The 24,904-nt window shown below is 47.8% G+C and overlaps 1 protein-coding gene across 1 annotated transcript in view; it reads right to left on the bottom strand.

The window, feature by feature from the left end:
• LOC137339897 (polycomb group RING finger protein 6-like) overlaps positions 1–24,904 on the bottom strand; it is an 84,656-nt gene that overhangs the window by 16,767 nt on the left and 42,985 nt on the right. The window contains 2 exon segments of the mRNA XM_068001944.1: positions 4,704–4,794; positions 23,257–23,355. Of these exon segments, the coding sequence (XP_067858045.1) occupies positions 4,704–4,794; positions 23,257–23,355 (190 nt within the window).

The raw sequence follows: 24,904 nt of genomic DNA, 5'->3' as shown, positions 1-24,904 counted from the left end.
TCTGACCTTTCACCCAGATACAGACCCTTGAAGGAGTTAGGTAAAAGGCAGGGCTGTTTTCTGTACAAAGTCCTTCCCTTGTTTGGGTCTCCTGTGTTGAAGGTTGGGAAGAGGCCTCTTTCTGTGTGTGTGCACACTCCGAGGCCAAGTTCAGCTTAGCAAAGGCTGTCGGCTTCCCTCGGAGATTAGGAAAAGTCAGGAAATTGTCCCAAGAGCTGGACAGGCAAAGGCTGCTCTCCATCCACCCACCTCAGTGAGGTGTGGCCTCAGGAAACTAGGAGGATTGGGGAGAAGCAAGAAGGATTCTAACCTTCCAAAAAATCCCCAGAACAATTCTACAGCACAGCCCAGAGAACAGTGTGAATTAGAAACAGTTTCTGTAGAGTGTGAATTAGAAAATGTGATTTCCCAGTAACAGTTTAAAATCTGCAAATCTCTCTCACACACACACACATTCTGTAAATTGACCAGAGTTACCTCCAGTCTGCCTCTGTCAAGCAGGCAGGGCAGAGGACAGGACGCCCACTAATCAGATTCAGTGGAAGAATTAAATACATTTTAAATTTATTGGGCCCTGCCCACCGCCCCCCCCCCCCCCCCCCCCCCCCGGGAGGCAGTTTCCTTGGTTACTGCACATGTGCAGCTGACCCTTGTAAAGTTCAGCCCACAGATCACACAGCAGGAGCATTCACTTAGATATAGCATGACATTCACAGCCCACTCAGAACATATCAAACAAAGATGGAATGTCCCCCAAGAAGGAAGCAGCAAAGTGCCAGCTGAGGTACACTCCTTTAACCCCCTTTGCAGCGATGAGCAGAAGTCCCAATGTTGGTGTAAATGGTGGATTCTGCCTCTCGCACGCGATAGTTACAGTATTTGTTCAGAATTAGACAGCGACGTGACTCCCACAGCACCTGTTGCCTGTTCGGTGAACTGCACAAGACTGCCCCTTCCACTGCCACTCAAAGTCAGCCCACCTCGAGGGGAAAGTGTAGCAAGTGCTTGGTTGTAACACTGGACGTAGTCTGTTCTGCAGGGAGCCAGTCTTGGCTGGGCTCTTGGACTAAGCACTTTGCCACAGTAAGACACTCGTGGCCAGGGTACCATAAGGAGCATTTAGTCACAGTGAGTCACTGTGGGTTGGGACACTGTACAGAACCCTATTCTGCAGTGAGTCTCTTCCTCAGGCTGGCTGCTGTAACGTTATATTAATCATGGGTTGTGTGTGATACGAGTGAATGGTGAATGACTGGATTCTTTAAATCGATTATCTGACAGTAGAAGGTGACCCGACTACAACCAGTTAATGACGTTCCAATGACTTTGATGCTGTAACTTGTAACGTACAAGATAAATCACCAAACATCACACCTGCATTGACGGCAAGCCACAGAGCAGGGTGTCCCAGGTGGAATACTGCGAAAAGCCTGTACGTCAAACTCATTACACAGAGCACCTGGTTAATGGTGAAGCCCACGGCCACAGGCTGATGGCAATGTTTTACTGCACATGTATTCCCGCATTCAGTCCCAACACTGCACATGATGTTCATTCATCACTCTGTTTGTGACAGAGTCAGTGTCATTCAGAACTCATTTTAAAATCTCATCCTTCCTCCATTTTTCCTCTTTATTCACCACAAACTGCTATAATCCACTTTCCAATGATTCCATTTTCCAGACAAGAGATCACAATAAGTTCAGATGAGGGAGACAATTCAGCCCATGGTAGTCCATCCAGAAAGACCCTACAGAACCCCCCCTTCCACTTCAGCATCTAATTGTTTCCTAAATGATTCCAGAGTTCTTCATTTCACTGCTATGTCTGGGACTCCACTCCATGTGTCCATCTCTCTGTTTGGGAAGAAACATTTCCTGATCTCAGCCCTAAATTTGCTTTTCCCTCTTGATCTACTCTCTCAGTTCAATTTAAAATAACACTCCAATTTTATCTTTTCCATCTTCTATTTGCAGGGCTACGGGGAAAGTGCGGGGGAGTGGGACTAACTGGATTGCTCTTACAAAAAGCCAGCACAGGCTAGATGGGCCGAATGGCGTCTTTCTGTGCTGTAATGATTCTATCCCTCTATAAGATCATCTATCAGACACCCCTGTCCAGGCTGAAAAGTCCAAAGCTCTCCAGCCTTTCCCAACACTGGGGATCAGCCTCGTGCCTCGTGCCTCTCCTCTACTCTGCCTCCAAAGACTGAATGTCTGCCCTGTGTCTCAGTGACCTGAACTGGACTCAGTGCTCAAGGTGCAGTCTGACCAGAACTGGACACAGTGCTCAAGGTGCAGTCTGACCAGAACTGGACTCAGTGCTCAAGGTGCAGTCTGACCAGAACTGGACCCAGTGCTCGAGGTGCAGTCTGACCAGAACTGTACACATTGCTCGAGGTGCAGTCTGACCAGAACTGGACCCGGTGCTCAAGGTGCAGTCTGACCAGAACTGGACATAGTGCTCAAGGTGCAGTCTGACCAGAACTGGACACAGTGCTCAAGGTGCAGTCTGACCAGAACTGGACACAGTGCTCAAGGTGCAGTCTGACCAGAACTGGACACAGTGCTCAAGGTGCAGTCTGACCAGAACTGGACACAGTGCTCAAGGTGCAGTCTGACCAGAGCCCATACAGTTTCATCACAACCTCCTTCCAGCTCTCTGGGATAAGTACCAGCTTTCCCAAGGGATTTATTTATTTTTAGCCTTGTCTAATATTTCCATCTCATTTATAGCAAAGTCATCAATTTTGCCCGAGTTACCTCTGGGCTTCCTTGTGAATACTGGAGGAAGTAATCATACAGAATATTCACTATTTTGAGTTCACCCTCAATTTCAAGCCGGTTTGCATTTTATGTTCTCACACATTTCCCAGCCTCTCAGTTCTCACTCCTGGTGGTGCCCACACTCACAATACACAATCGTAACTAATCTTTTCACATTCACCACTACAATACACAATCCCACTGATATTCTTCTCATTTATACCCACTATACACAATCTCAGCTAGACCTTTCCCATTTAGTGCTACAACACAGAATCCCAATTTTAACCCCCCCCACCATTGATTCCTATTGTATAACAACAACTTGCATTTATACAGCACCTTTAACGTAGTAAAACATCCCAAGGTGTTTTACAGGAGCGATTATCAAACAAAATTTCACACCAAGCCACAAAAGGAGATATTAGGACAGGTGACCAAAAGCTTGGTCAAAGAGGTAGGTTTTAAGAAGCGTCATAAAGGAGGAGAGAGAGGTAATGAGGTTTAGGGAGGGAATTCCAGAGCTTAGGGCCCAGGCAGCTGAAGGCACGGCCACCAATGGTGGAGTGATTAAAATCGGGGATGCACAAGAGGCAAGAATTGGAGGAGCGCAGAGATTTCAGAGGGTTGAGGGAGGTTACAGGGATAGGGGGGAGGGGCAAGGCCATGGAGGGATTTGAACAAAGGATGAGAATTTTAAAATCAAGGCCTTTCCAGGCCGGGAGCCAATGTAGGTCAGCGAGCACAGAGTGATGGGTGAACGGGACTTGGTGTGAGTTAGGATACGGGCAGCAGAGTTTTGGATGAGCTCAAGTTTACGGAGGGTGGAAGATGGGAGGCCGGCCAGGAGAGCATTGGAGGTAACAAAGGCATGGATGAGGGTTTCAGCAGCAGATGAGCTGAGGCAGGGGGCGGAGATGGGTGATGTTACGGAGGTGGAAGTAGGCAGTCTTGGTGATGGAGCGGATATGGGGTCGGAAGCTCATCTCAGGGTCAAATAGGACGCCGAGGTTGCGAACGGTCTGGTTCAGCCTGAAACAGTGGCCAGGGAGAGGGATGGAGTCGGTGGCTGGGGAACAGAGTTTGTAGCGGGGACCAAAGACAATGGCTTCGGTCTTCCCAATATTTAGTCAGAGGAAATTTTTGCTCATCCAGTACTGGATGTCGGACAAGCAATGTGACAAATGAGAGACAGTGAAGGGGTCGAGGGAGCTGGTGGTGAGGTAGAGCTGGGTGTCCTCAGCGTACATGTGGAACCTGACATGTTTTCAGATGATGTCGCCGAGGGTCAGCATGTAGATGAGGAATAGGAGGGGGCCAAGGATAGATCCTTGGGGGAATCCAGAGCTAACGGTGCGGGAGCGGGAAGAGAAGCCATTGTAGGAGATTCTCTGGCTGCGACTGGATGGATAAGAATGGAACCAGGCGAGTGCAGTCCCTCCCAGCTAGATGACGGAGGAGAGGCGTTGGAGGAGGATGGTGTGGTCACCCATGTCAAAGGCTGCAGACAGGTGGAGAAGGATGAGGAGGGATAGTTTACCATCGTCACAGTCACATAGGATGTCATTTGTGATTTTAAAAAGGGCCATTTCAGTACTGTGGAGGGACGGAAACCTGATTGGAGGGATTCAAACATGGAGTTGCGGGAAAGATGGGCACAGATTTGGGAGGTGACAAAATGTTCAAGGACTTTGGAGGAAAGGGAGGTTGGAGATGGGGCAGTAGTTTGCAGGGACAGAGAGGTCAAGGGTGGGTTTTCTGAGGAGGGGTGTGATGACAGCACATTTGAAGGGGAGGGGGACAGTACCTGTATAGGATCCCAATAAACTCTCTCCATTGATTTCCTATTGTATAGGATCCTTGTGGTACTTTTTATCCCCACTCATTTGCAATGCATAGCATTTCATTTGACACTGCATGAAGTGAAAGGCCACTTACTAACCCGTATACTGCTGTGGGTGACGCTGCTTCGAATGTGCCTCAAGGTCTGGTGATGTTCTAAGATCTTGTTTCCGCAGATGATGTCTACCTGTCAATCAAACAAAAATAATGGCCTGTGGTTAAACTTTTACTAACTGAATGCAAACTTGAAAAGGGGCAGCTTCACGTGCAATGTCATCACTTTCAAATGAGATACACAACTGGGAAAACCAGAGGGATAATCTTCCACATCTGCACCTGCCGCTCGCTAATGTGTCTGCTAAACCAGTAGCTCCCCACTAAAGCTGATGACCTCTGCACTCCTCCACGTGTAAAACCAGTGACCAATTCACCACTGACCTCTAACCCACCGACCCTTTGTACCATGAATGCAAACACAATGACCCCTGCACATCGCATGGAAATCGGTACCACTGCCTCCAACCACTGGCCCTTCGCACCGTACACAGAAAACCAACCGCACCTGTAACTCCTGCCCCCCCCCCCATTCCACGTGTGCAAAACCACTGACCCTCCACACCGCTTCTGGAACCGCTGCCCTCCACATCATATGTGCAAAAATATCAAATCTCCGCACTGTGTGAAAACACACTGCCCTCCACACCACACATGCAAAACCATCAACTCTCCGCCACCTCCCACTCCCCAGCTGCATCTACAACACTGTCGGCCCTCCGCAGTATGGCCAGGCTCAAATATTTTTAACGGGTGTTGGAACCCAGATTAAAATGGACGCAATTCTTTTCTTCTCTGTACACATCACATCTCCATTCCCATTAAAACTTCCCTTCAGTGTTCACTCAGGGTAATGTTCCTGTGCTGTATCCCAATGGGAATCCTGCAATCTCTGATTGCAGCCCTGAACTCTGCCAGTCCCGACAGTCTGAGGTTATTATTTAGTCAGTAACTTCACTGCACTTTCAATCATATAAAAGATCAGTCACACACACACCTTGCTACAACTGTACAGTCCTCTGGTCAGACCACACCGTGGGCACTTTGTCCAGTTCTGGCTTCTGGGACAGAAGGGAAATGGTGCAGAGAAGAACCAGGAGGCTGATTCTCAGTCGGAGGGACTGGGCTACGGGGAAAGACTGAAAAAATGTGGGCTTTTAAATCTTGAAGGAAGGTAAATGCGAGGGGATCGAAGAGGAATTGGAGAGATAAACCTGGAACACTTCAAATTAAACCATGGCAGAAGAATGAGGAAACACAGTTCAAAAATTGAAAGACAAACTTCACACAAAAACTGAACAACATATGCAATGGACTCCCCAATGAGATAGTGAAATCACTGAGGCTATTGAATGCTACAATGGGGGACTGTAGGTTCTATCTGGAAGGATAAGCTGGGATGGGCCGAATGACCCGTTTATTCCTACTTCCTCTTTTCTGTCCATTAACCAATCCTCTATCCATGCTAATATATCACCCCTAACCCCATATCTTGTAATAACAACCTTTCGTGTGGCACCTTATCGAATGCCTTTTGAAAATCCAAATATACTCCATCCACTGGTTCCCCTTTATCCACCCTGCTATTTACACCCTCAAAAACTAATAGTTTTGTCAAACACAATTTCCCTTTCATAAACCATGTTGACTCTGCCTAATCATATTATGATTTTCTAAGTGCCCTGATACCGCGTCCTTAATAACGGATTCCAGAATTTTCCCAACGACTGATGTCAGGCTAACTGGCCTGTAGTTCCCTGTTTTCTCTCCCTCCTTTCTTGAATAGCGGGGTGACATTTACTACCTTCCAATCCGCTGGGACTGTTCCAAAATTCCCTAGATTCTAGAAGACCAAAACCAATGCATCCACTATCTGTGCAGCCACTTCTTTTAAAACCTTAGGATGTAGGCCATCAGGTCCAGGGGATTTGTCAGCTTTTAGTCCCATTAATTTCTCCAATACTTTTTATTTACTGATATTAATTACTTTAAGTTCCTCCCTCTCATTAGACCCTTGGCTCCCCACTATTTCTGGTATGTTTTTTGTGTCTTCTACTGTGAAGACAGATACAAAATATTTGTTTAACACATCTGCCAATTCCTTATTCCCCATTATAATTTCTCTTGTCTCAGCCTCTCGGGGACCAATGTTTACTTTTGCTACTCTCTTCCTTTTTACATACTTGTAGAAGCTCTTACAATCTGTTTCTATATTTCTTGCTAGTTTACTTTCATATTCTATTTTCTCTCTCTATAAATTTTTTTAGACATCCTTTGCTGGTTTCTAAAACTCTCCCAATCCTCAGGCTTACTACTCTTCTTGGCAACATTATAGGCCTCTTCTTTTAATCTAATACTATCCTTAACTTCTTTAGTTAGCCACAGTGGATCACTTTTCCCGAGGAGTTTTTATTTCTCTATGGAATGTATATTTGTTGAGAATTATGAATTATTTCTTTAAATGTTTGCCATTGTTTATCTACCGTCATATCTTTTAATCTAATTTCCCAATCGACCTTAGCCAACTCTCCCCTCAAACCTACGGAATTGGCTTTGTTTAAGTTCAAGACTCTAGATTCGGACTTAAGTACATCACTCTCAAACTCAATGTGAAATTCTATCATAATATGATCACACTTCCCCAGGGGATCCCTTACTATGAGATTACTAATTAACCCTGTCTCATTTTACAAGACAAGATCTAAAATAGCCTGTTCTCTGGTTGGTTCCATGACATATTCCAGGAAACTGTCTCGAATACATTCCATGAACTTGTCCTCCTAACTACTTTTGCCAATTTGATTTGCCCAGTCTATATGGAGATTAAAGTCCCCCACGATTATTGCATTACCTTTGTTACAAGCTCCTCTTATTTCTTGATTATACTCTGTTCAACAGTATAACCACTGTTAGAGGGCCTATAAACACCAGTGTTTTCTGCCCCTTGTTATTTCTTATCTCCACCCGTACTGATTCTACTTCCTGATCTTCCAAGCCATGATCCTTTCTCACCACTCTCCTTCTGTCATCCTTTATCTTATCTAAGGAAGGATATACTTGCCTTGGGAGGTGGGGGTTGTTCTTTGAGGACAGATAGAGTAAAATGGGCCTATATTCTCCAGAGTTTAGAAGAATGAGAGGGGATCTCATTGAAACGTATAAAATTCTTAGAGGGCTTGACAGAGTAGATGCTGAGAGGTTGTTTCCCCTGGCTGGAGAGTCTCGAACTAGGGGGCATAGTTTCAGGAGAAGGGGTCAGCCATTTAGGACTGAGATGAGGAGGAATTTCTTCACTCAGAGGGTTGTGAATCTTTGGAATTCTCTACCCCAGAGGGCTGTGGATGCTCAGTTGGTGAGTATATTCAAGACTGAGATCGATAGACACTAAGGGAATCAAGGGATATGGGGATCGGGCAGGAAAGTGGAGTTGAGGTCGGAGATCAGTCATGATCTGACTGAATGACGGAGCAGGCTTGAGGGGCAGTGTGGCCTACTTCTGCTCCTATTTCCTATGTTCATACGTTTGAGGGACTTCAGTTATGTGGAGACTGGAGAAGCTGGGGTTGTTCTCCTTAGAGCAAAGAAGGTTAAGGGGAGATTTGATAGGTGTTCAAAATCATCAACGGTTTTGATAGAGTAAATAAGAAGAAACTGTTTCCAGTGGCAGAAGGGTCGGTAACCAGAGGACACAGATTTAAGGTGATCGGCAAAAGGGACAGAGGCGACACGAGGAAAGTTTTTTTTACACAGCGAGTTGTTATGATCTGGAATGCACTGCTTGAAAGGGCAGTGGAAGCAGATTCAATAGGAACTTTCAAAAGGGAATTAGATAAATGAAGGGAAAACATTTACAGGGCTCTGGGGGAAGGGCAGGGGATTGGGACTAATTGGATAGCTCTTTCAAAGAGCACGGTGGGCCAAAATGGCCTCCTCCTGTGCCTTACCTACTATGATACTATGAATATTACAATCCCCGAGACAAGTGGTGGTTAATCCGATCTCTTACCATTAGCATCTGAATCTAAGTCACCAGATTCATGCAATTAGATTAACCAATTACAGAACAGAAATACATCTACCGGAAACAGCTAAACAATCACAAGTTATCAAGCGCGGCAGCCTGCGTTCACACTGCTACTTCTTAACTTCGTGTAATTTATGCCAACAGCAGCTCTGTATCTCAGGGCTCACACACTCGGAGACTCAATTAATGACTGGATCTAAAAACAGTCGGTCTGCGATCGTGTAACTTTGTTGTCACTCAGGAGTTAAGGCGGTCACTCATTCTGGTTGCTTTTTCTTCCCTCTGTGTCTTGTAAAACCTGCAGCTGCGTGGACACCATTAACTATTACACTGTAAATCCATTCCTCACTTTGTGCAGCAAGAACAATTCTGAAACTTTTATTCGTTCATGGGATGTGGGCGTCGCTGGCGAGGCCGGCATTTATTGCCCATCCCTAATTGCCCTCGAGAAGGTGGTGGTGAGCCGCCTTCTTGAACCGCTGCAGTCTGTGTGGTGAAGGTTCTCCCACAGTGCTGTTGGGAAGGGAGTTCCAGGATTTTGACCCAGCGACGATGAAGGAATGGCGATATATTTCCAAGTCGGGATGGTGTGTGACTTGGAGGGGAACGTGCAGGTGGTGTTGTTCCCATGTGCCTGCTGCCCTTGTCCTTCTAGGTGGTAGAAGTCGCGGGTTTGGGAGGTGCTGTCGAAGAAGCCTTGGCGAGTTGCTGCAGTGCATCCTGTGGATGGTACACACTGCAGCCACTGTGCGCTGGTGGTGAAGGGAGTGAATGTTTAGGGTGGTGGATGGGGTGCCAATCAAGCGGGCTGCTTTATCTTGGATGGTGTCGAGCTTCTTGAGTGTTGTTGGAGCTGCACTCATCCAGGCAAGTGGAGAGTATTCCTTCTCTGAAACTCTGCAGATGATTTTCAGTGTTAGTTCTATTTGTCTCCCCTCCTCTCCTGAAGGTGCTGCCTCTTGCTAGAGTGCAGTTCTTTATGTGCCAGCAGCTCTCTGGTGCCTTTCCCAAGTGGCCATTCTTCATGAGGGAGCCCAGCTAGTGAGCATGTCGGCAGACTATTCGACTGAGGCAGGCGCAGCAGCCAAGCCTGAACACATCCACATACCTGCACTGTCCTGTAGGCATGGCTCGACAGCAATCGGGAGTGGGAGACTTGGCTAATGTCCCCCTCCTTGCCTACAACGCTCCACCCCAGCTGAGCGGCTAACTCACCACTTCTGGGGATCGAACCTGGGACTTTCTGCTCAATCACAGTCGAGTACAGAGCAGAACAACACAGCTTCTGTTCACAGCACCATGTTAATCACCATCCAATGAAGTTCAGTGACGATGATCTGATTAATACTATTAATAATTATTAACGGCAGTCACCTCATTCACATCAAGTAGAGGTTAGAAAGAACAAACATGCACTATCATGGATATCCCAAAACACTTCACAACTAATTAATTACTTTTGAAGTGTAGTCAGTGTTATTATGTAGGCAAACACAGCAGCCGAAGTGCGCACAGCAAGGTCCCACAAACAGCAGTGAGATGACTGAGCAGTTAATCTGTTTTTGTTGGTGTTGGTTGAGGGATGCATGTTGGCCAGGAAACCAGGAGAACTCCCTGCTTCTCGAATAGGGTCATGGGATCTTTATGTCCACCTGGGAAAGTGGACTGAGCCTTGGTTCAAGGTCTCATTAAAAGACGACGCCTCTAACAATGCAGCACTCCCTCAATCCTGGAGTGTCAGCCGAGGTTATGGACTCAGTTCTGGATTGGGTCTTGAACTAATAATAAGAGATAAAGGAAAACTGAAAATGGTGCAAATCTGAAATAAAAACAAAAAATGCTAGAAGTATGCAACAGTGTCCGTTAGTGACAGAAAGCACAGGAAAGAGAGCGAGATTTCTGCCCCGATGAAGGTCCCACTCTAAACATCAACCTGGCTTCTCTCTTTTCAGGTCCAGATGAACCCGCTGTGTATTTCCAGCATTTCCTGTTTTTGCTGCTGAGTTAGAAGAATGTGTTCATGATCATTGTAGGACTATAATACCGTGCTCGCGAGGTTCAGTTTTATATATATAGTTGTTCTTGGGATGTGGGTGGCCCTGCCTAGGCCAGCATTTATTGCCCGGTCCGACTTTTCCCTGAGGTGGTGGGCCTTTTCTTTAAACTGCTACAGTCCTGGGTGATGGTGCTCCTACAATGGTGTTGGGTATGGAATTCCAGGATAGTGATGAAAGAATAGTGACATATATCCAAGCCAGGACAGCATGTGACTTGGAGGGGAACCTGGAGGTGGTGGTGTTCCCACAACAGGTCTGCTTTTATCCTCCTCAGAGTCAGCCATGGCTCAGTGGTAGTTCTCTCACCTCGGAGTCAGAAGGTTGTGGGTTCAAGCCCCATTCGAAACTTGAGCACATAATCCAGGCTGCCATTCCAGTGCAGTAGTGAGAGATTACTGCACTGTCGGATGTGCCGTCTTTCAGATGAGATGTTAAATAGAGGCCTCGTCTGCCTTCCCATGGCAACAACAACTACTTGCATTTATATAGCAGTTCTGAGGCATAAAAACAGTTTCTTTTATTTTATTCGTTTGTGGGATGTGGGAGTCGCTGGTGAGGCCGGCATTTATTGCCCATCCCTAATTGCCCTTGAGAAGGTGGTGGTGAGCCGCCTTCTTGAACCGCTGCAGTCCGTGTGGTGAAGGTTCTCCCGCAGTGCTGTTAGGAAGGGAGTTCCAGGATTTTGACCCAGCGACGATGAAGGAACGGCGATATATTTCCAAGTTGGGATGGTGTGTGACTTGGAGGGGAACGTGCAGGTGGTCGTGTTCCCATGTGCCTGCTGCTCTTGTCCTTCTAGATGGTAGAGGTCACGGATTTGGGAGGTGCTGTCAAAGAAGCCTTGGCGAGTTGCTGCAGTGCATCCTGTGGATGGTACACACTGCAGCCACAGTGCACCGGTGGTGAAGGGAGTGAATGTTTAGGGTGGTGGATGGGGTGCCAATCCAGCGGGCTGCTTTGTCCTGGATGGTGTCGAGCTTCTTGAGTGTTGTTGGAGCTGCACTCATCCAAGCAACTGGAGAGTATTTTTTTTTTTTTTTATTCGTTCACGGGATGTGGGCGTCGCTGGCAAGGCCGGCATTTATTGCCCATCCCTAATTGCCCTCGAGAAGGTGGTGGTGAGCCGCCTTCTTGAACCGCTGCAGTCCGTGTGGTGACGGTTCTCCCACAGTGCTGTTAGGAAGGGAGTTCCAGGATTTTGACCCAGCGACAATGAAGGAACGGCGATATATTTCCAAGTCTGGATGGTGTGTGACTTGGAGGGGAACGTGCAGGTGGTGTTGTTCCCATGCGCCTGCTGCCCTTGTCCTTCTAGGTGGTAGAGGTCGCGGGTTTGGGAGGTGCTGTCGAAGAAGCCTTGGCGAGTTGCTGCAGTGCATCCTGTGGATGGTGCACACTGCAGCCACAGTGCGCCGGTGGTGAAGGGAGTGAATGTTTAGGGTGGTGGATGGGGTGCCAATCAAGCGGGCTGCTTTATCTTGGATGGTGTCGAGCTTCTTGAGTGTTGTTGGAGCTGCGCTCATCCAGGCAAGTGGAGAGTATTCCATCACACTCCTGACTTGTGCTTTGTGGATGGTGGAAAGACTTTGGGGAGTCAGGAGGTGAGTCACTCGCCGCAGAATACCCAGCGTCTGACCTGCTCTTGTAGCCACAGTATTTATATGGCTGGTCCAGTTAAGTTTCTGGTCAATGGTGACCCCCAGGATGTTGATGGTGGGGGATTCGGCGATGGTAATGCCATTGAATGTCAAGGGGAGGTGGTTAGACTCTCTCTTGTTGGAGATGGTCATTGCCTGGCACGAATGTTACTTGCCACTTATGAGCCCAAGCCTGGATGTTGTCCAGGTCTTGCTGCATGCGGGCACGGACTGCTTCATTATCATTCTGATGCAAGGTCATCGACCTGAAACGTTAACTCTGTTTCTTTCTCCACAGACGCTGCCTGACTTGCTGAGTATTTCCAGCATTTTCTGTTTTTATTGCATTTATACAGCGCCTTTAACGTAGTAAAATGCCCCAAGCTCTATTTGAAGAAGAGCAGGGGAATGCTCCCAGTGTCCTGGCCAATATTTATCCCTCAACCAACATCACTAAAACAGATTATCTGGTCATTATCACACTGCTGTCTGTGGGACATTGCTGTGAACAAAAGTGCTTTGGGACACCGTGAGGTTGTGAAAGGGGCTATATAAATGCAAGTCTTTCGTTCCTTTCTTTAGGGGGTCACGGGGCTAGGAGGTGCTGTTAAAGTACCTCAGGACCTTCCAAAGCACTTTACAGCCAATGAAGTATTTTTGAAATGTTGCCACTGATGTAATGTCGGAAATGCTGCAGCTAATTTGGAATAGTGCCATGGGATCTTTTAGGTCCAATTGAGAGGGTGGACAGAGCCTCGGTTTAACTTCTCATTCGAAAGGCGGCACGTCTCACAGTGCAGCAGTCCGTGAGTACTACACTGGAGTGACAGCCTAGGTTACGATTAGAGGAGAGGAGTTGTGAATGGAGCTGAACACTATGGAACCATCAGTGAATAGCCCAACTCTTGACCTTATGATGGAGGAGAGGTCATTAATGAAACAGCTGAAGATAGTTGGGCTAAGGATATTTCCCTGAAGAATTCCTGCAGTGATGTTCTGGGGCTGAGGTGATTGGCCTCCAACAACCATCTTCCTTTGTTTCAGGTATGACTCCAGCCACTGGAAGGTTTTCCCTTTGACCCCGAGTGACCTCAGTTTTTCTAGGGCTCCATGACATCACACTTGGTCAAATGCTGCCTTGATGTCGAGGACAGTCACTCTCACCTCAACTCTTGCATCCATGGCTGGATCAAGGCTGTGATAAGATCTTGAGGCAAGTGGTTCTGGTGGAACCTGGACTGAGTGTTGGTGACCAGGTTATTAGTCAGTAGGTGTTGTTTGATGGCACTATTGGTGACTCCTTCCATCACTTTACTGATGATTGGGAGGAGGCTGATTTATCCTGTTTTTTTGATGATAGATCATACCTGAGCAATAGTCCACATTGTTGGATAAACGTCAGTGTCACAGCTGTACTGGTAAGAGTTTGACAAGGAGAGTGGCTAGAGTGCCTGGCCCTGGGGCTGGGGCTGTTATTTCAGGGAGTGCCCGGCCCTGGGGCTGTTATTTCAGGGCCTCCCCGTTCAGTGCCCGGCCCAGGGGCTGTTATTTCAGGGACTCCCCTTCAGTGCCCAGCTGAGGTGCTGTTATTTCAGGGTGTGCCCGGCCCAGGGGCTGCTATTTCAGGGAGTGCCCGTTCAGTGCCCAGCCGAGGGGCTGTTATTTCAGGGCGTGCCCGGCCCAGGGGCTGTTATTTCAGGGCGTGCCCGGCCCAGGGGCTGTTATTTCAGGGCGTGCCCGGCCCAGGGGCTGTTATTTCAGGGCGTGCCCGGCCCAGGGGCTGTTATTTCAGGGCGTGCCCGGCCCAGGGGCTGTTATTTCAGGGCGTGCCCGGCCCAGGGGCTGTTATTTCAGGGTGTGCCCGGCCCAGGGGCTGTTATTTTAGGGCGTGCCCGGCCCAGGGGCTGTTATTTTAGGGCGTGCCCGGCCCAGGGGCTGTTATTTCAGGGACTCCCCGTTCAGTGCCCAGCTGAGGGGCTGTTATTTCAGGGTGTGCCCGGTCCAGGGGCTGCTATTTCAGGGAGTGCCCGTTCAGTGCCCAGCCGAGGGGCTGTTATTTCAGGGCGTGCCCGGCCCAGGGGCTGCTATTTCAGGGAGTGCCCGTTCAGTGCCCAGCCGAGGGGCTGTTATTTCAGGGCGTGCCCGGCCCAGGGGCTGCTATTTCAGGGAGTGCCCGTTCAGTGCCCAGCCGAGGGGCTGTTATTTCAGGGCGTGCCCGGCCCAGGGGCTGCTATTTCAGGGAGTGCCCGTTCAGTGCCCAGCCGAGGGGCTGTTATTTCAGCGCGTGCCCGGCCCAGGGGCTGCTATTTCAGGGAGTGCCCGTTCAGTGCCCAGCCGAGGGGCTGTTATTTCAGGGCGTGCCCGGCCCAGGGGCTGTTATTTCAGGGCGTGCCCGGCCCAGGGGCTGTTATTTTAGGGCGTGCCCGGCCCAGGGGCTGTTATTTTAGGGCGTGCCCGGCCCAGGGGCTGTTATTTCAGGGCGTGCCCGTTCAGTACCGGGCTGACACTCTGATATTTCAGGACTCAGTGCAGTCGTGTTGTTAATTCACAGTGACTGGAGCAGCTTTTCATATGTTAAAAGATCTCTCTCTTTTTATCTTTACCACATTCGGGGCTGCCTGGGTCTCTTGGGCTTTTAAGCAACCTTCAGATGTGTGATTTGTGCAGTTAATTGGGAAGCAGTACAAGCCTGCAGATGAGGCAGCACTTAATCACCGAGGGAGATGGAAAGCTAATTACAAAAACCAGTTTGTGTTTACTGTCGAGGCTGCTAATGCCACTCGGAGATTAGGTGGAGTCCCATTGAATAATAAATGCAGCTCCCGTGATGGATAAACCAGGGGGGAGTGAAGCTACCGGCCTCAATTAGAGAGACTGTCTATAAATCATGCAGCGAGAAATAGAGAGAAAGAATGGATAAATAAAAGGAGAGAAGAGAAAGAGAAGAAAGAGAAAGGAGAGAAAGAAGGAAAGGCAAAGTAAGGAGAGAGAAAAGAAACGAGAAAGAAAAAGGTGGCAAAGAGAGAAAAGGGGAAATGAATGAAAAAGAAAGCAGAGGGGAAAAAAAGAGAACAAAAGAAAAGGAGAGAACGAGAGAAAAGAAAAAGTAAGGACTGAAGAAAACAAAAGAAAATGGAGAGAGAAATGAAAAGAGGGAGAAAGAAAATAATGGAAGGAAGGAAAGAGAAAAAAAAGGGAAGGGAAAGAGAAAAGAGTGAGAAAGAAAAGAGCAAGGGTATAAAGAGGAAAGGAAGAGGGAATGAAAAAAGGAAAGAAAGAAAATGGGGCAAGAAAGGAGGGAGAGAGAAAAGAAAGTGAAACAAAGAAAAGAGAAAGAAAGGACAAGAGAGAAAAAGAGAAAGAGAATGGAGAAAAAGAAAAGAGAAAGAGAAAGTCAAAGGAGCAAATAAAGGAAAGAAGAGGGAAAGAAAAGCAATTAAATAAGAAAAGGAAAGAACAAGGGAGAGAAAGGAGGAAGAGAAAGAAAGAAAAGAGAAGAGAAACACAGAAAGACAAAAACTAAACACTGGCCCCACAAGCACAAAGCCAAGCACCTACACCCCAGTAAACAATGCAGGCTCCTCCTATAGTGTAATCCATACAGGAAAACACAGATAATCGAATTCTTCCTGGAGGGTGCGCTCTCTGCCTCCTGTTATTTATAAATCGGTCTGTGTGTGTCTGCAGCTCCCGGCCCTCTATCAATTCAATGTTCTAGGCAGTGCCTCGCCTCCTCCTCCCCCACCTTCCCAGGGGATCCATCTGTCTCATGCTTAATCACAGTCAAAAATATTGCAGATTGGAGTAGCTGACTTTCCTACGTGATTAGTTTCCAGAGCTGCTCCTACATCAACGCTGTAGCACAGCCAAGAAAGACAGGGCACCAGAATATAACACGTCACCTCTACCCTCACTTTAACACACACACAGAAGAGGGACAGGGCACGGGACTATAACACTCCGCCTGTAAGCTCACTGTAAACGCACACCGACAGAAGAGAAGTGGTACTGGACTATAACACTCCGCCTGTATCCTCACTGTAAACACACACCGACAGAAGAGAGGTGGTACTGGACTATAACACTCTGCCTGTATCCTCACTGTAAACACACACTGACAGGAGGGGACAGTACTGGAATGAATACAAACTAAGTTTTTGCAACCTGTCCTCATAATTTAATCCTTTAAGCTACACCCTCTCCAATAGATCCTTCCCGAGGTGCAGTGCCCAGAACTGAAAGCAATACTTGGGATGGGGTCTGACCCAGTCTCTGTACAACTGAAGCATCACTTCTTCCCCATTGTATTACAGCCCTCTTGAGATCAAGGTCAACATTCTAAGTAGCCTTTTTGATTAGTTTTTGTGTTTGTCCACTATCTTTCAGTGATTTGTATACATGTACAGCCAAATTAGTTTCTCATCATTAATTAGTTACAGGGAGAATATCAGCAGGTTATTGGATTACTACTAGTCACAGGTAGGATATTGGGGTGTTACATATAGACTATGAGTTATTGTATTACTGTTCGTTGCAAGGAGAATCTGAGTGTTACCAGGATTACTATTAGTTATCGGTGCAATTTCAGTGCATTATTAAGTTACTGGTGCAATCAAACTTCCCTGCACGTCCAGTTTCCACCCCCCCCCCCCCCACCCTCCCTTTCCCCTCTCCCCACCGCCCTCCCTTTCCCCTCTCCCCACCGCCCTCCCTTTCCCCTCTCCCCACCGCCCTCCCTTTCCCCTCTCCCCACCGCCCTCCCTTTCCCCTCTCCCCACCGCCCTCCCTTTCCCCTCTCCCCACCGCCCTCCCTTTCCCCTCTCCCCACCGCCCTCCCTTTCCCCTCTCCCCACCGCCCTCCCTTTCCCCTCTCCCCACCGCCCTCCCTTTCCCCTCTCCACCTGCTCATGGAAGGCCTCCTGGTTCTCGGAACTTCTCAAACAGCCGCTGATGCGGAACCACAAGCAAAGATATTCAACTACAGGGGGCCCATCCTTTATAAAGTAGATGTGATAATATTTACAGATGTCACGTGATCAAACCTCCAGGAATGCCTCCAACCAGAGTTGGCAAGGGTACGGTAGCGTGGTTATGCTGCTGGACTCGTAATCCAGCGAACAGGAGTTTAAATTCCACTATTACAGTTTAAGAATTCATTTAAAAAAATAAGTAAATAAATCTGGAAATATAAAGCTAGTATCAGTAAAATGACCATGAGGCTGTCGGATTGTTATAAAAACCCAACTAGTTCACTAATGTCCTTCAAGGAAGGAAACCTGCCGTCCTTACCCGGTCTGGCCTATATGTGACTCCAGTCCCACAGTAGCGTGGGACTGCTCTCTGAAGTGGCCTAGTAAGCCACTCAGTTGTGTCAAACCACTATAAAGAATAAGAATATTAAAACCCGACTGTCCACTCAGCTGCAACCTAGACATTGAATCACGTCATGACGAAAGCAGACCAAGCCCAGGCGCCCCGGCAAAGTCCTCACTAACATCTGGAGACCGGGGCCAAGGTTGGGACAGCTGTTCCACAGACTACTCCAGCAACAGCCTGACACAAATATGATTCTGTGAGTATTACTATCAGCCAACATCCCAGACTCCTCCAGCACCATCCCTGGGTCTGTACTGACGGGACAGACCATCATAGGTGGGGGCACAGTAGCCCTGGGAGTCCTCAATATTGACTCCAGACCCCATGAAATCTCATGGCTTTAGGTCAAACATGGGCAAGGAAACCTCCTGCTGATTACCACCTACCGCCCTCCCTCAGCTGATGAATCAGTCCTCCTCCATGTCGAACACCACTTGGAGGAAGCACTGAGGGCAGCAAGGGCACAGAATGTACTCTGGGTGGGGGACTTCAGTGTCCATCACCAAGAGTGGCTCGGTAGCACCACTACTGACCGAGCTGGCCGAGTCCTGAAGGACATAGCTGCCAGACTGGGCCTGCGGCAGGTGGTGAGAGAACCAACACGAGGGAAAAACTTATCTGACCTCGTCCTCACCAATCTACCTATCACAGATGCTTCTGTCCATGACGGTATTGGTAGGAGTGACCACCACACAAGTCCTTGTGGAGACCAAGTCCTGCCTTCACACTGAAGGGTTATGGTTAGGGTTTCCTCCATCATGTTGAGTGGCACCACCACAGTGCTAGGTGGGATAGATTAAGAGCAGATCCTGCAGCTCAAAACTGGGCATCCATCAGGTGCTGTGGGCCATCATCAGCAGCAGAATTGTATTCCAGCACAATCTGTAACCTCATGGCCCGGCATATTCCTCACACCTCCAACACCATCAAGCCAGGGGATCAACTCTGGTTCAATGAGGAGTGTAGAAGAGCACCAGGCGCACCTGAAAGTGAGGTGCCTACCTGGTGAAGCTACAACACAGGACTACATGTGATGCTAAACAGCAGAAGCTGCAGGCTATAGACAGAGCTAAGCGATCCCACAACCAATGGATCAGGTCAAAACTCTCTATTCCTGCCACATCCAGTCACAAGTGGTGGTGGACAATTGAACAAATGAAAGGGAGGCGGCGGCAATGAACAGCCCCATCCTCAAATGGTGGCAGAGCCCAGCTCGTGAGTGCAAAAGACAAGGCTGAAGCGTTTGCAACCATCTTCAGCCAGAAGTGCGGAGTAGATGATCCATCTCGGCATCCTCCTGAGATCCCCACCATCACAGAAGCCAGTCTTCAGCCAATTCGATTCTCTCCACATGATATCAAGAAACAGCTGAGTGCACTGGATACAGCAAAGGCTATGGGCCCCGACAGCTGTAGTGCTGAAGACTTGTGCTCCAGAACTAGCTGCACCCATAGCCAAGCTGTTCCAGTACAGCTACAACACTGGCATCTACCCGACAAAGTGGAAAATTGCCCAGGTATGTCTTGTCCACAAAAAGCAGGACAAATCCAATCCGGCCAATTACCTCCCCATCAGTCTACTCTCAATCATCAGCAAAGTGATGGAAGATATCGTCGACAGTGCTATCAAGCGGCACTTACTCACCAATAACCTGCTCACCGACGCTCAGTTTGGATTCCGAGACCAATTGGCTCCAGACCTCATTACAACCTTGGTCCAAACATCGACGCAAGAGCTGAATTCCACAGGTGTGGTGAGTGACTGCCCTTGACATCAAGGCAGCATTCAACCGAGTGAGATACCAGGGAGCCCTTGTCAAACTGAAATTAGTGGGGATCAGGGGGAAAATTCTCCAGTGGCTGGAGTCATACCTGGCACAAAGGAAGATGGTTGTGGTTGTTGGAGGCCAATTTAGGGTTCTAAAAGAGGTGGCTGCAGAGATAGTGGAAGCACTGGTTATGATCTTCCAAAATTCCCTAGATTCTAGAACAGTCCCAGCGGATTAGAAGGTAGCAAATGTAACCCCACTATTCAAGAAAGGAGGGAGAGAGATAACAGGGAACTACAGGCCGGTTAGCCTGACATCAGTCGTCGGGAAAATGCTGGAATCCATTATTAATGAAGTGGTAACAGGGCACTTAGAAAATCATAATATAATTAGGCAGAGTCAACATGGTTTTATGAAAGGGAAATCGTGTTTGACAAACCTATCAGTTTTTTGAGGATGTAACTAGCAGGGTAGATAAAGGGGAACCAGTGGATGTAGTATATTTGGATTTTCAAAAGGCATTCGATAAGGTGCCACATAAAAGGTTGTTACACAAGATAAGGGCTCATGGGATTAGGGGTAATATATTAGCATGGATAGAGGATTGGTTAAAGGACAGAAAACAGAGAGTAGAGATGAACGGGTCATTTTCAGGTCAGCAGGCTGTAACTAGTGGGGTGCCGCAAGGATCGGTGCTCGGGCCTCAGCTATTTACAATCTATATTAATGATGGGAAAGTAAGCTGTGAGAAGGACACAAAGAGTCTGCAAAGGGATATAGACAGATTAGGTGAGTGGTCAAGAAGGTGGCAGATGGAATATATTGTGGGAAAGTGTGAGGTTATTCACTTTGGTAGGAAGAATAGAAAAGCAGAATATTTTTTAAATGGTGAGAAGCTATTAAACGTGGGTGTTCAGAGAGATTTGGGTGTCCTCGTACAAGAGTAAGGAAGTCTTACTACAATCGTACAGAGCTTTGGTGAGACCACACCTGGAGTACTGTGTACAGTTTTGGTCTCCTTATTTAAGGAAGGATATACTCGCCTTAGAGGCGGCGCAACAAAGGTTCACTAGATTGAGTAGGCTGGGCCTATACTCTCTGGAATTTGGAAGAATGAGAGGTGATCCCATTGAAACATACAAGATTCTGAGGGGGTTTGACAGGGTAGATGCTGAGGGGTTGTTTCCCCTGGCTGGAGAGTCTAGAACTAGGGGGTATAGTCTCAGGATAAAGGGGTCGGACATTTAAGACTGAGATGAGGAGGAATTCCTTCACTCAGGAGATTGTGAATCTTTGGAATTCTCTACCCCAGAGGGCTGTGGATGCTGAGTCACTGAATATATTCAATTATAAACAATTTTACAACACCAAGTTATAGTCCAGCAATTTTATTTTAAATTCACAAGCTTTCGGAGGCTTCCTCCTTCCTCAGGTGAACGAAATTTCGTTCACCTGAGGAAGGAGGAAGCCTCCGAAAGCTTGTGAATTTAAAATAAAATTGCTGGACTATAACTTGGTGTTGTAAAATTGTTTACAATTGTCAACCCCAGTCCATCACCGGCATCTCCACATCATGAATATATTCAAGGCTGAGATGGACAGATTTCTGGACTCTAGGGGAAACAAGGGATATGGGGATCGGGCAGGAAAGTGAAGCTGAGGTCGAAGATCAGCCATGATCTGATTGAATGGCAGAGCAGGCTCGAGGGGCCATATGGCCTTCTCCTGCTCCTATTTCTTATGTTATGTTATTAACATCACAGCCCCAGGACATCACTGCAGGAGTTCCTCAGGGCAGTGTCTTAGGCCCAACCATCTTCAGCTCCTTCAACAATGAACTTCCCTCCATCATAAAATCCGAAGTGGGGCTGTGCACAGATGAATCCACAGTGTGACTGATAGATTTTTGTTAACCAAAGGTATTCCAGGATATGGGGCTAAGGCGGGTATATAGAGTTAGGTCACAGATCAGACATGGTCTCATTGAATGGCGGAACAGGCTCGAGGGGCTAAATGGCCTACTCCTATTCCTATGTTCAGCTCCATTCGCAATTCCTCAGATAACGAATCAGTCCGTACCTGCATGCAGCAATATGCAGACTTGGGCTGATATGTGGAGCGAATGTTACTTACCACGTAAGTGCCAGGCAATGACCATCTCCAACAAGAGTGGGTCTAACCACCTCCCCTTGACATTCAATGGCATTACCATCGTCGAATCCACCACCATCAACATCCTGGGGATCACCATTGACCAGAAACTTAACTGGACCAGCCACATAAATACTGTGGCTACAAGAGCAGGTCAGAGACTGGGTATTCTGCGGCGAGTGACTCACCTCCTGCCTCCCCAAAGCCTTTCCACCATCTACAAGGCACAAGTCAGGAGTGTGATGGAATACTCTCCACTTGTTGGAGCTGCACTCATCCAGGCAACACTCAAGAAGCTCGACACCATCCAGGACAAAGCAGTCCGCTTGATTGGCACCCCATCCACCACCTTTATCATTCATTCCCTTCACCAATGGCGCACAGTGGCTGCAGTGTGTACCATCCACAGGATGCACTGCAGCAACTCGCCAAGGCTTCTTCGGCAGCACCTTCCAAACCTGCGACCTCTACCACCTAGAAGAACAGGGGCAGTAGGTGCATGGGAACAACACCACCTCCAAGTTCTCCTCTAAGTCACACATCATCCTGACTTGTACATATTTCGGCTGTTCCTTCATCATCTCTGGGTCAAAATCCTGGAACTCCCTACTTGACAGCACATATGTACGAACATACGAATTAAGAGCAGGAGTAGGCCATTCGGCCCCTCGAGCCTGCTCTGCCATTTGATAAGATCATGGCTGATCTGATTGTGACCTCAACCCTACTTTCCCGTCCACCTACTATAACCTTCGACTCCCTTGTTAATCAGGAATCAAACTCAGCCTTAAAAACATTCAATGACCCTGCCTCCACCGCTCTCTGGGGGAGGGAGTTCCACAGACTCACGACCCTCAGAGAAAAAAATTCTCCTCATCTCCGTCTTAAATGGGAGACCCCTTATTTTTAAACTGTGGTCCCTAGTTCTAGTCCCTCCCACAAGGGGAAACATCCCCTCAGTGTTTACCCCTTCCAGTCCCCTCTTATGTTTCAATAAAATCACCTCTCATTCTTCTAAACTCCAATGTATACAGGCCCAACTTGTCCTCATAAGATAACCCCCTCATCCCAGGAATCAGTCGAGTGAACCTTTTCTGAAACCCTCTAAAGCAATTATGTTCTTTCTTAAATAAGGAGACCAAAACTGCGCACAGTATTCTAGATGTGGTCTCACCAATGCCCTGTACAACTGTAGCAAAACATCTCTACTTTTATATTCCATTCCCCTTGCAATAAATGAGAACATTCTATTTGCTTTCCTAATCATTTGCTGTACCTGTATACTAACTTTGGGAGAACATTCACCACATGGACGGCAACCGTTCAAAGCAGAGGCTCATCACCACCTTCTCAAGGAGCAACTAGGGATGAGCAATAAATGCTGGCTTTGCCAATGACGTCCACATTCCAAGAATGAATTTTTAAAAAACCCTATTCCACTCCCATACATAGCACAGAGGCTCAGAGTGATCACATCCTTCCACTCCCAGACACGCTACACTGAGCCTCACAATGATGGTCTCTTCCGTCTGCACACTCAGATTTGTGACACTTTGACAATCAGTTGCTTTTTGAAGCCTACCTGACAGATTGGGTCCAATTCCAACTTCTTTCTAATGAACTTTTCAACATGTCGAACAGTTGCCTCCTCAGATACCCGGACGTATTTCTTCTGCAATGGCTGAAGGAGAACCAAAGAAAATCAACCTTGGAGCTCACGTGGGTGTCACAGGCCCTCATATCGGGATTAACAGCACACTGTTTATCTGTAGGATTACGCAAGTGTTACAACGTGAGGGGCTCAGTTTCTAAACTGCTGTAAACCGTGTTCTCAGACATTCGGGATAAGTCGTCTCAGTGAGGCACCTGTCTGTTATTGGTCACAATGTGAGGCAGTGATCAGCTGTTACGCAGCAGACTTCAATCACACAGCTCAAACAATTTCTACAACCAGCACAACTACACAGGGTGTGAATGTAAATCAGTGTCAGGGGAGTAAAGGGTGTGAGCATGTAAATCAGTGTCAGGGGTGTAAAGGGTGTGAGCGTGTAAATCAGTGTCAGGGGAGTAAAGGGTGTGAGCGTAAATCAGTGTCAGGGGAGTAAAGGGTGTGAGCGTAAATCAGTGTCAGGGGAGTAAAGGGTGTGAGCGTGTAAATCAGTGTCAGGGGAGTAAAGGGTGTGAGCATGTAAATCAGTGTCAGGGGTGTAAAGGGTGTGAGCGTAAATCAGTGTCAGGGGAGTAAAGAGTGTGAGCGTGTAAATCAGTGTCAGGGGAATAAAGAGTGTGAGCGTGTAAATCAGTGTCAGGGGAGTAAGGGGTGTGAGCGTAAATCAGTGTCGGGGGAGTAAAGAGTGTGAGCGTAAATCAGTGTCAGGGGAGTAAAGGGTGTGAGCGTGTAAATCAGTGTCAGGGGAGTAAAGGGTGTGAGTGTGTAAATCAGTGTCAGGGGAGTAAAGAGTGTGAGCGTTTAAATCAGTGTCAGGGGAGTAAAGGGTGTGAGCGTAAATCAGTGTCAGGGGTAAAGGGTGTGAGCGTAAATCAGTGTCAGGGGAGTAAAGAGTGTGAGCGTGTAAATCAGTGTCAGGGGAGTAAAGGGTGTGAGCGTGTAAATCAGTGTCAGGGGAGTAAAGGGTGTGAGTGTAAATCAGTGTCAGGGGAGTAAAGGGTGTGAGTGTAAATCAGTGTCAGGGGAGTAAAGGGTGTGAGTGTAAATCAGTGTCAGGGGAGTAAAGGGTGTGAGCGTAAATCAGTGTCAGGGGAGTAAAGGGTGTGAGTGTAAATCAGTGTCAGGGGAGTAAAGGGTGTGAGCGTGTAAATCAGCGTCAGGGGAGTAAAGGGTGTGAGCGTAAATCAGTGTCAGGGGAGTAAAGGGTGTGAGCGTGTAAATCAGTGTCAGGGGAGTAAAGGGTGTGAGCGTAAATCAGTGTCAGGGGAGTAAAGAATGTTAGCGTGTAAATCAGTGTCAGGGGAGTAAAGGGTGTGAGCGTGTAAATCAGTGTCAGGGGAGTAAAGGGTGTGAGCGTAAATCAGTGTATGGGGAGTAAAGGGTGTGAGCGTGTAAATCAGTGTCAGGGGAGTAAAGGGTGTGAGTGTAAATCAGTGTCAGGGGAGTAAAGGGTGTGAGTGTAAATCAGTGTCAGGGGAGTAAAGGGTGTGAGTGTAAATCAGTGTCAGGGGTAAAGGGTGTGAGCGTGTCAGGGGTAAAGGGTGTGAGCGTGTCAATCAGT

The sequence above is a fragment of the Heptranchias perlo genome, chromosome 21 (genome assembly GCF_035084215.1).
Source record: "Heptranchias perlo isolate sHepPer1 chromosome 21, sHepPer1.hap1, whole genome shotgun sequence".
In the NCBI taxonomy this organism is placed as follows: domain Eukaryota; kingdom Metazoa; phylum Chordata; class Chondrichthyes; order Hexanchiformes; family Hexanchidae; genus Heptranchias; species Heptranchias perlo.
The sequence above is the reverse complement of the archived record's forward strand: the minus strand, read 5'-3'. Positions and strand labels throughout refer to the sequence as shown.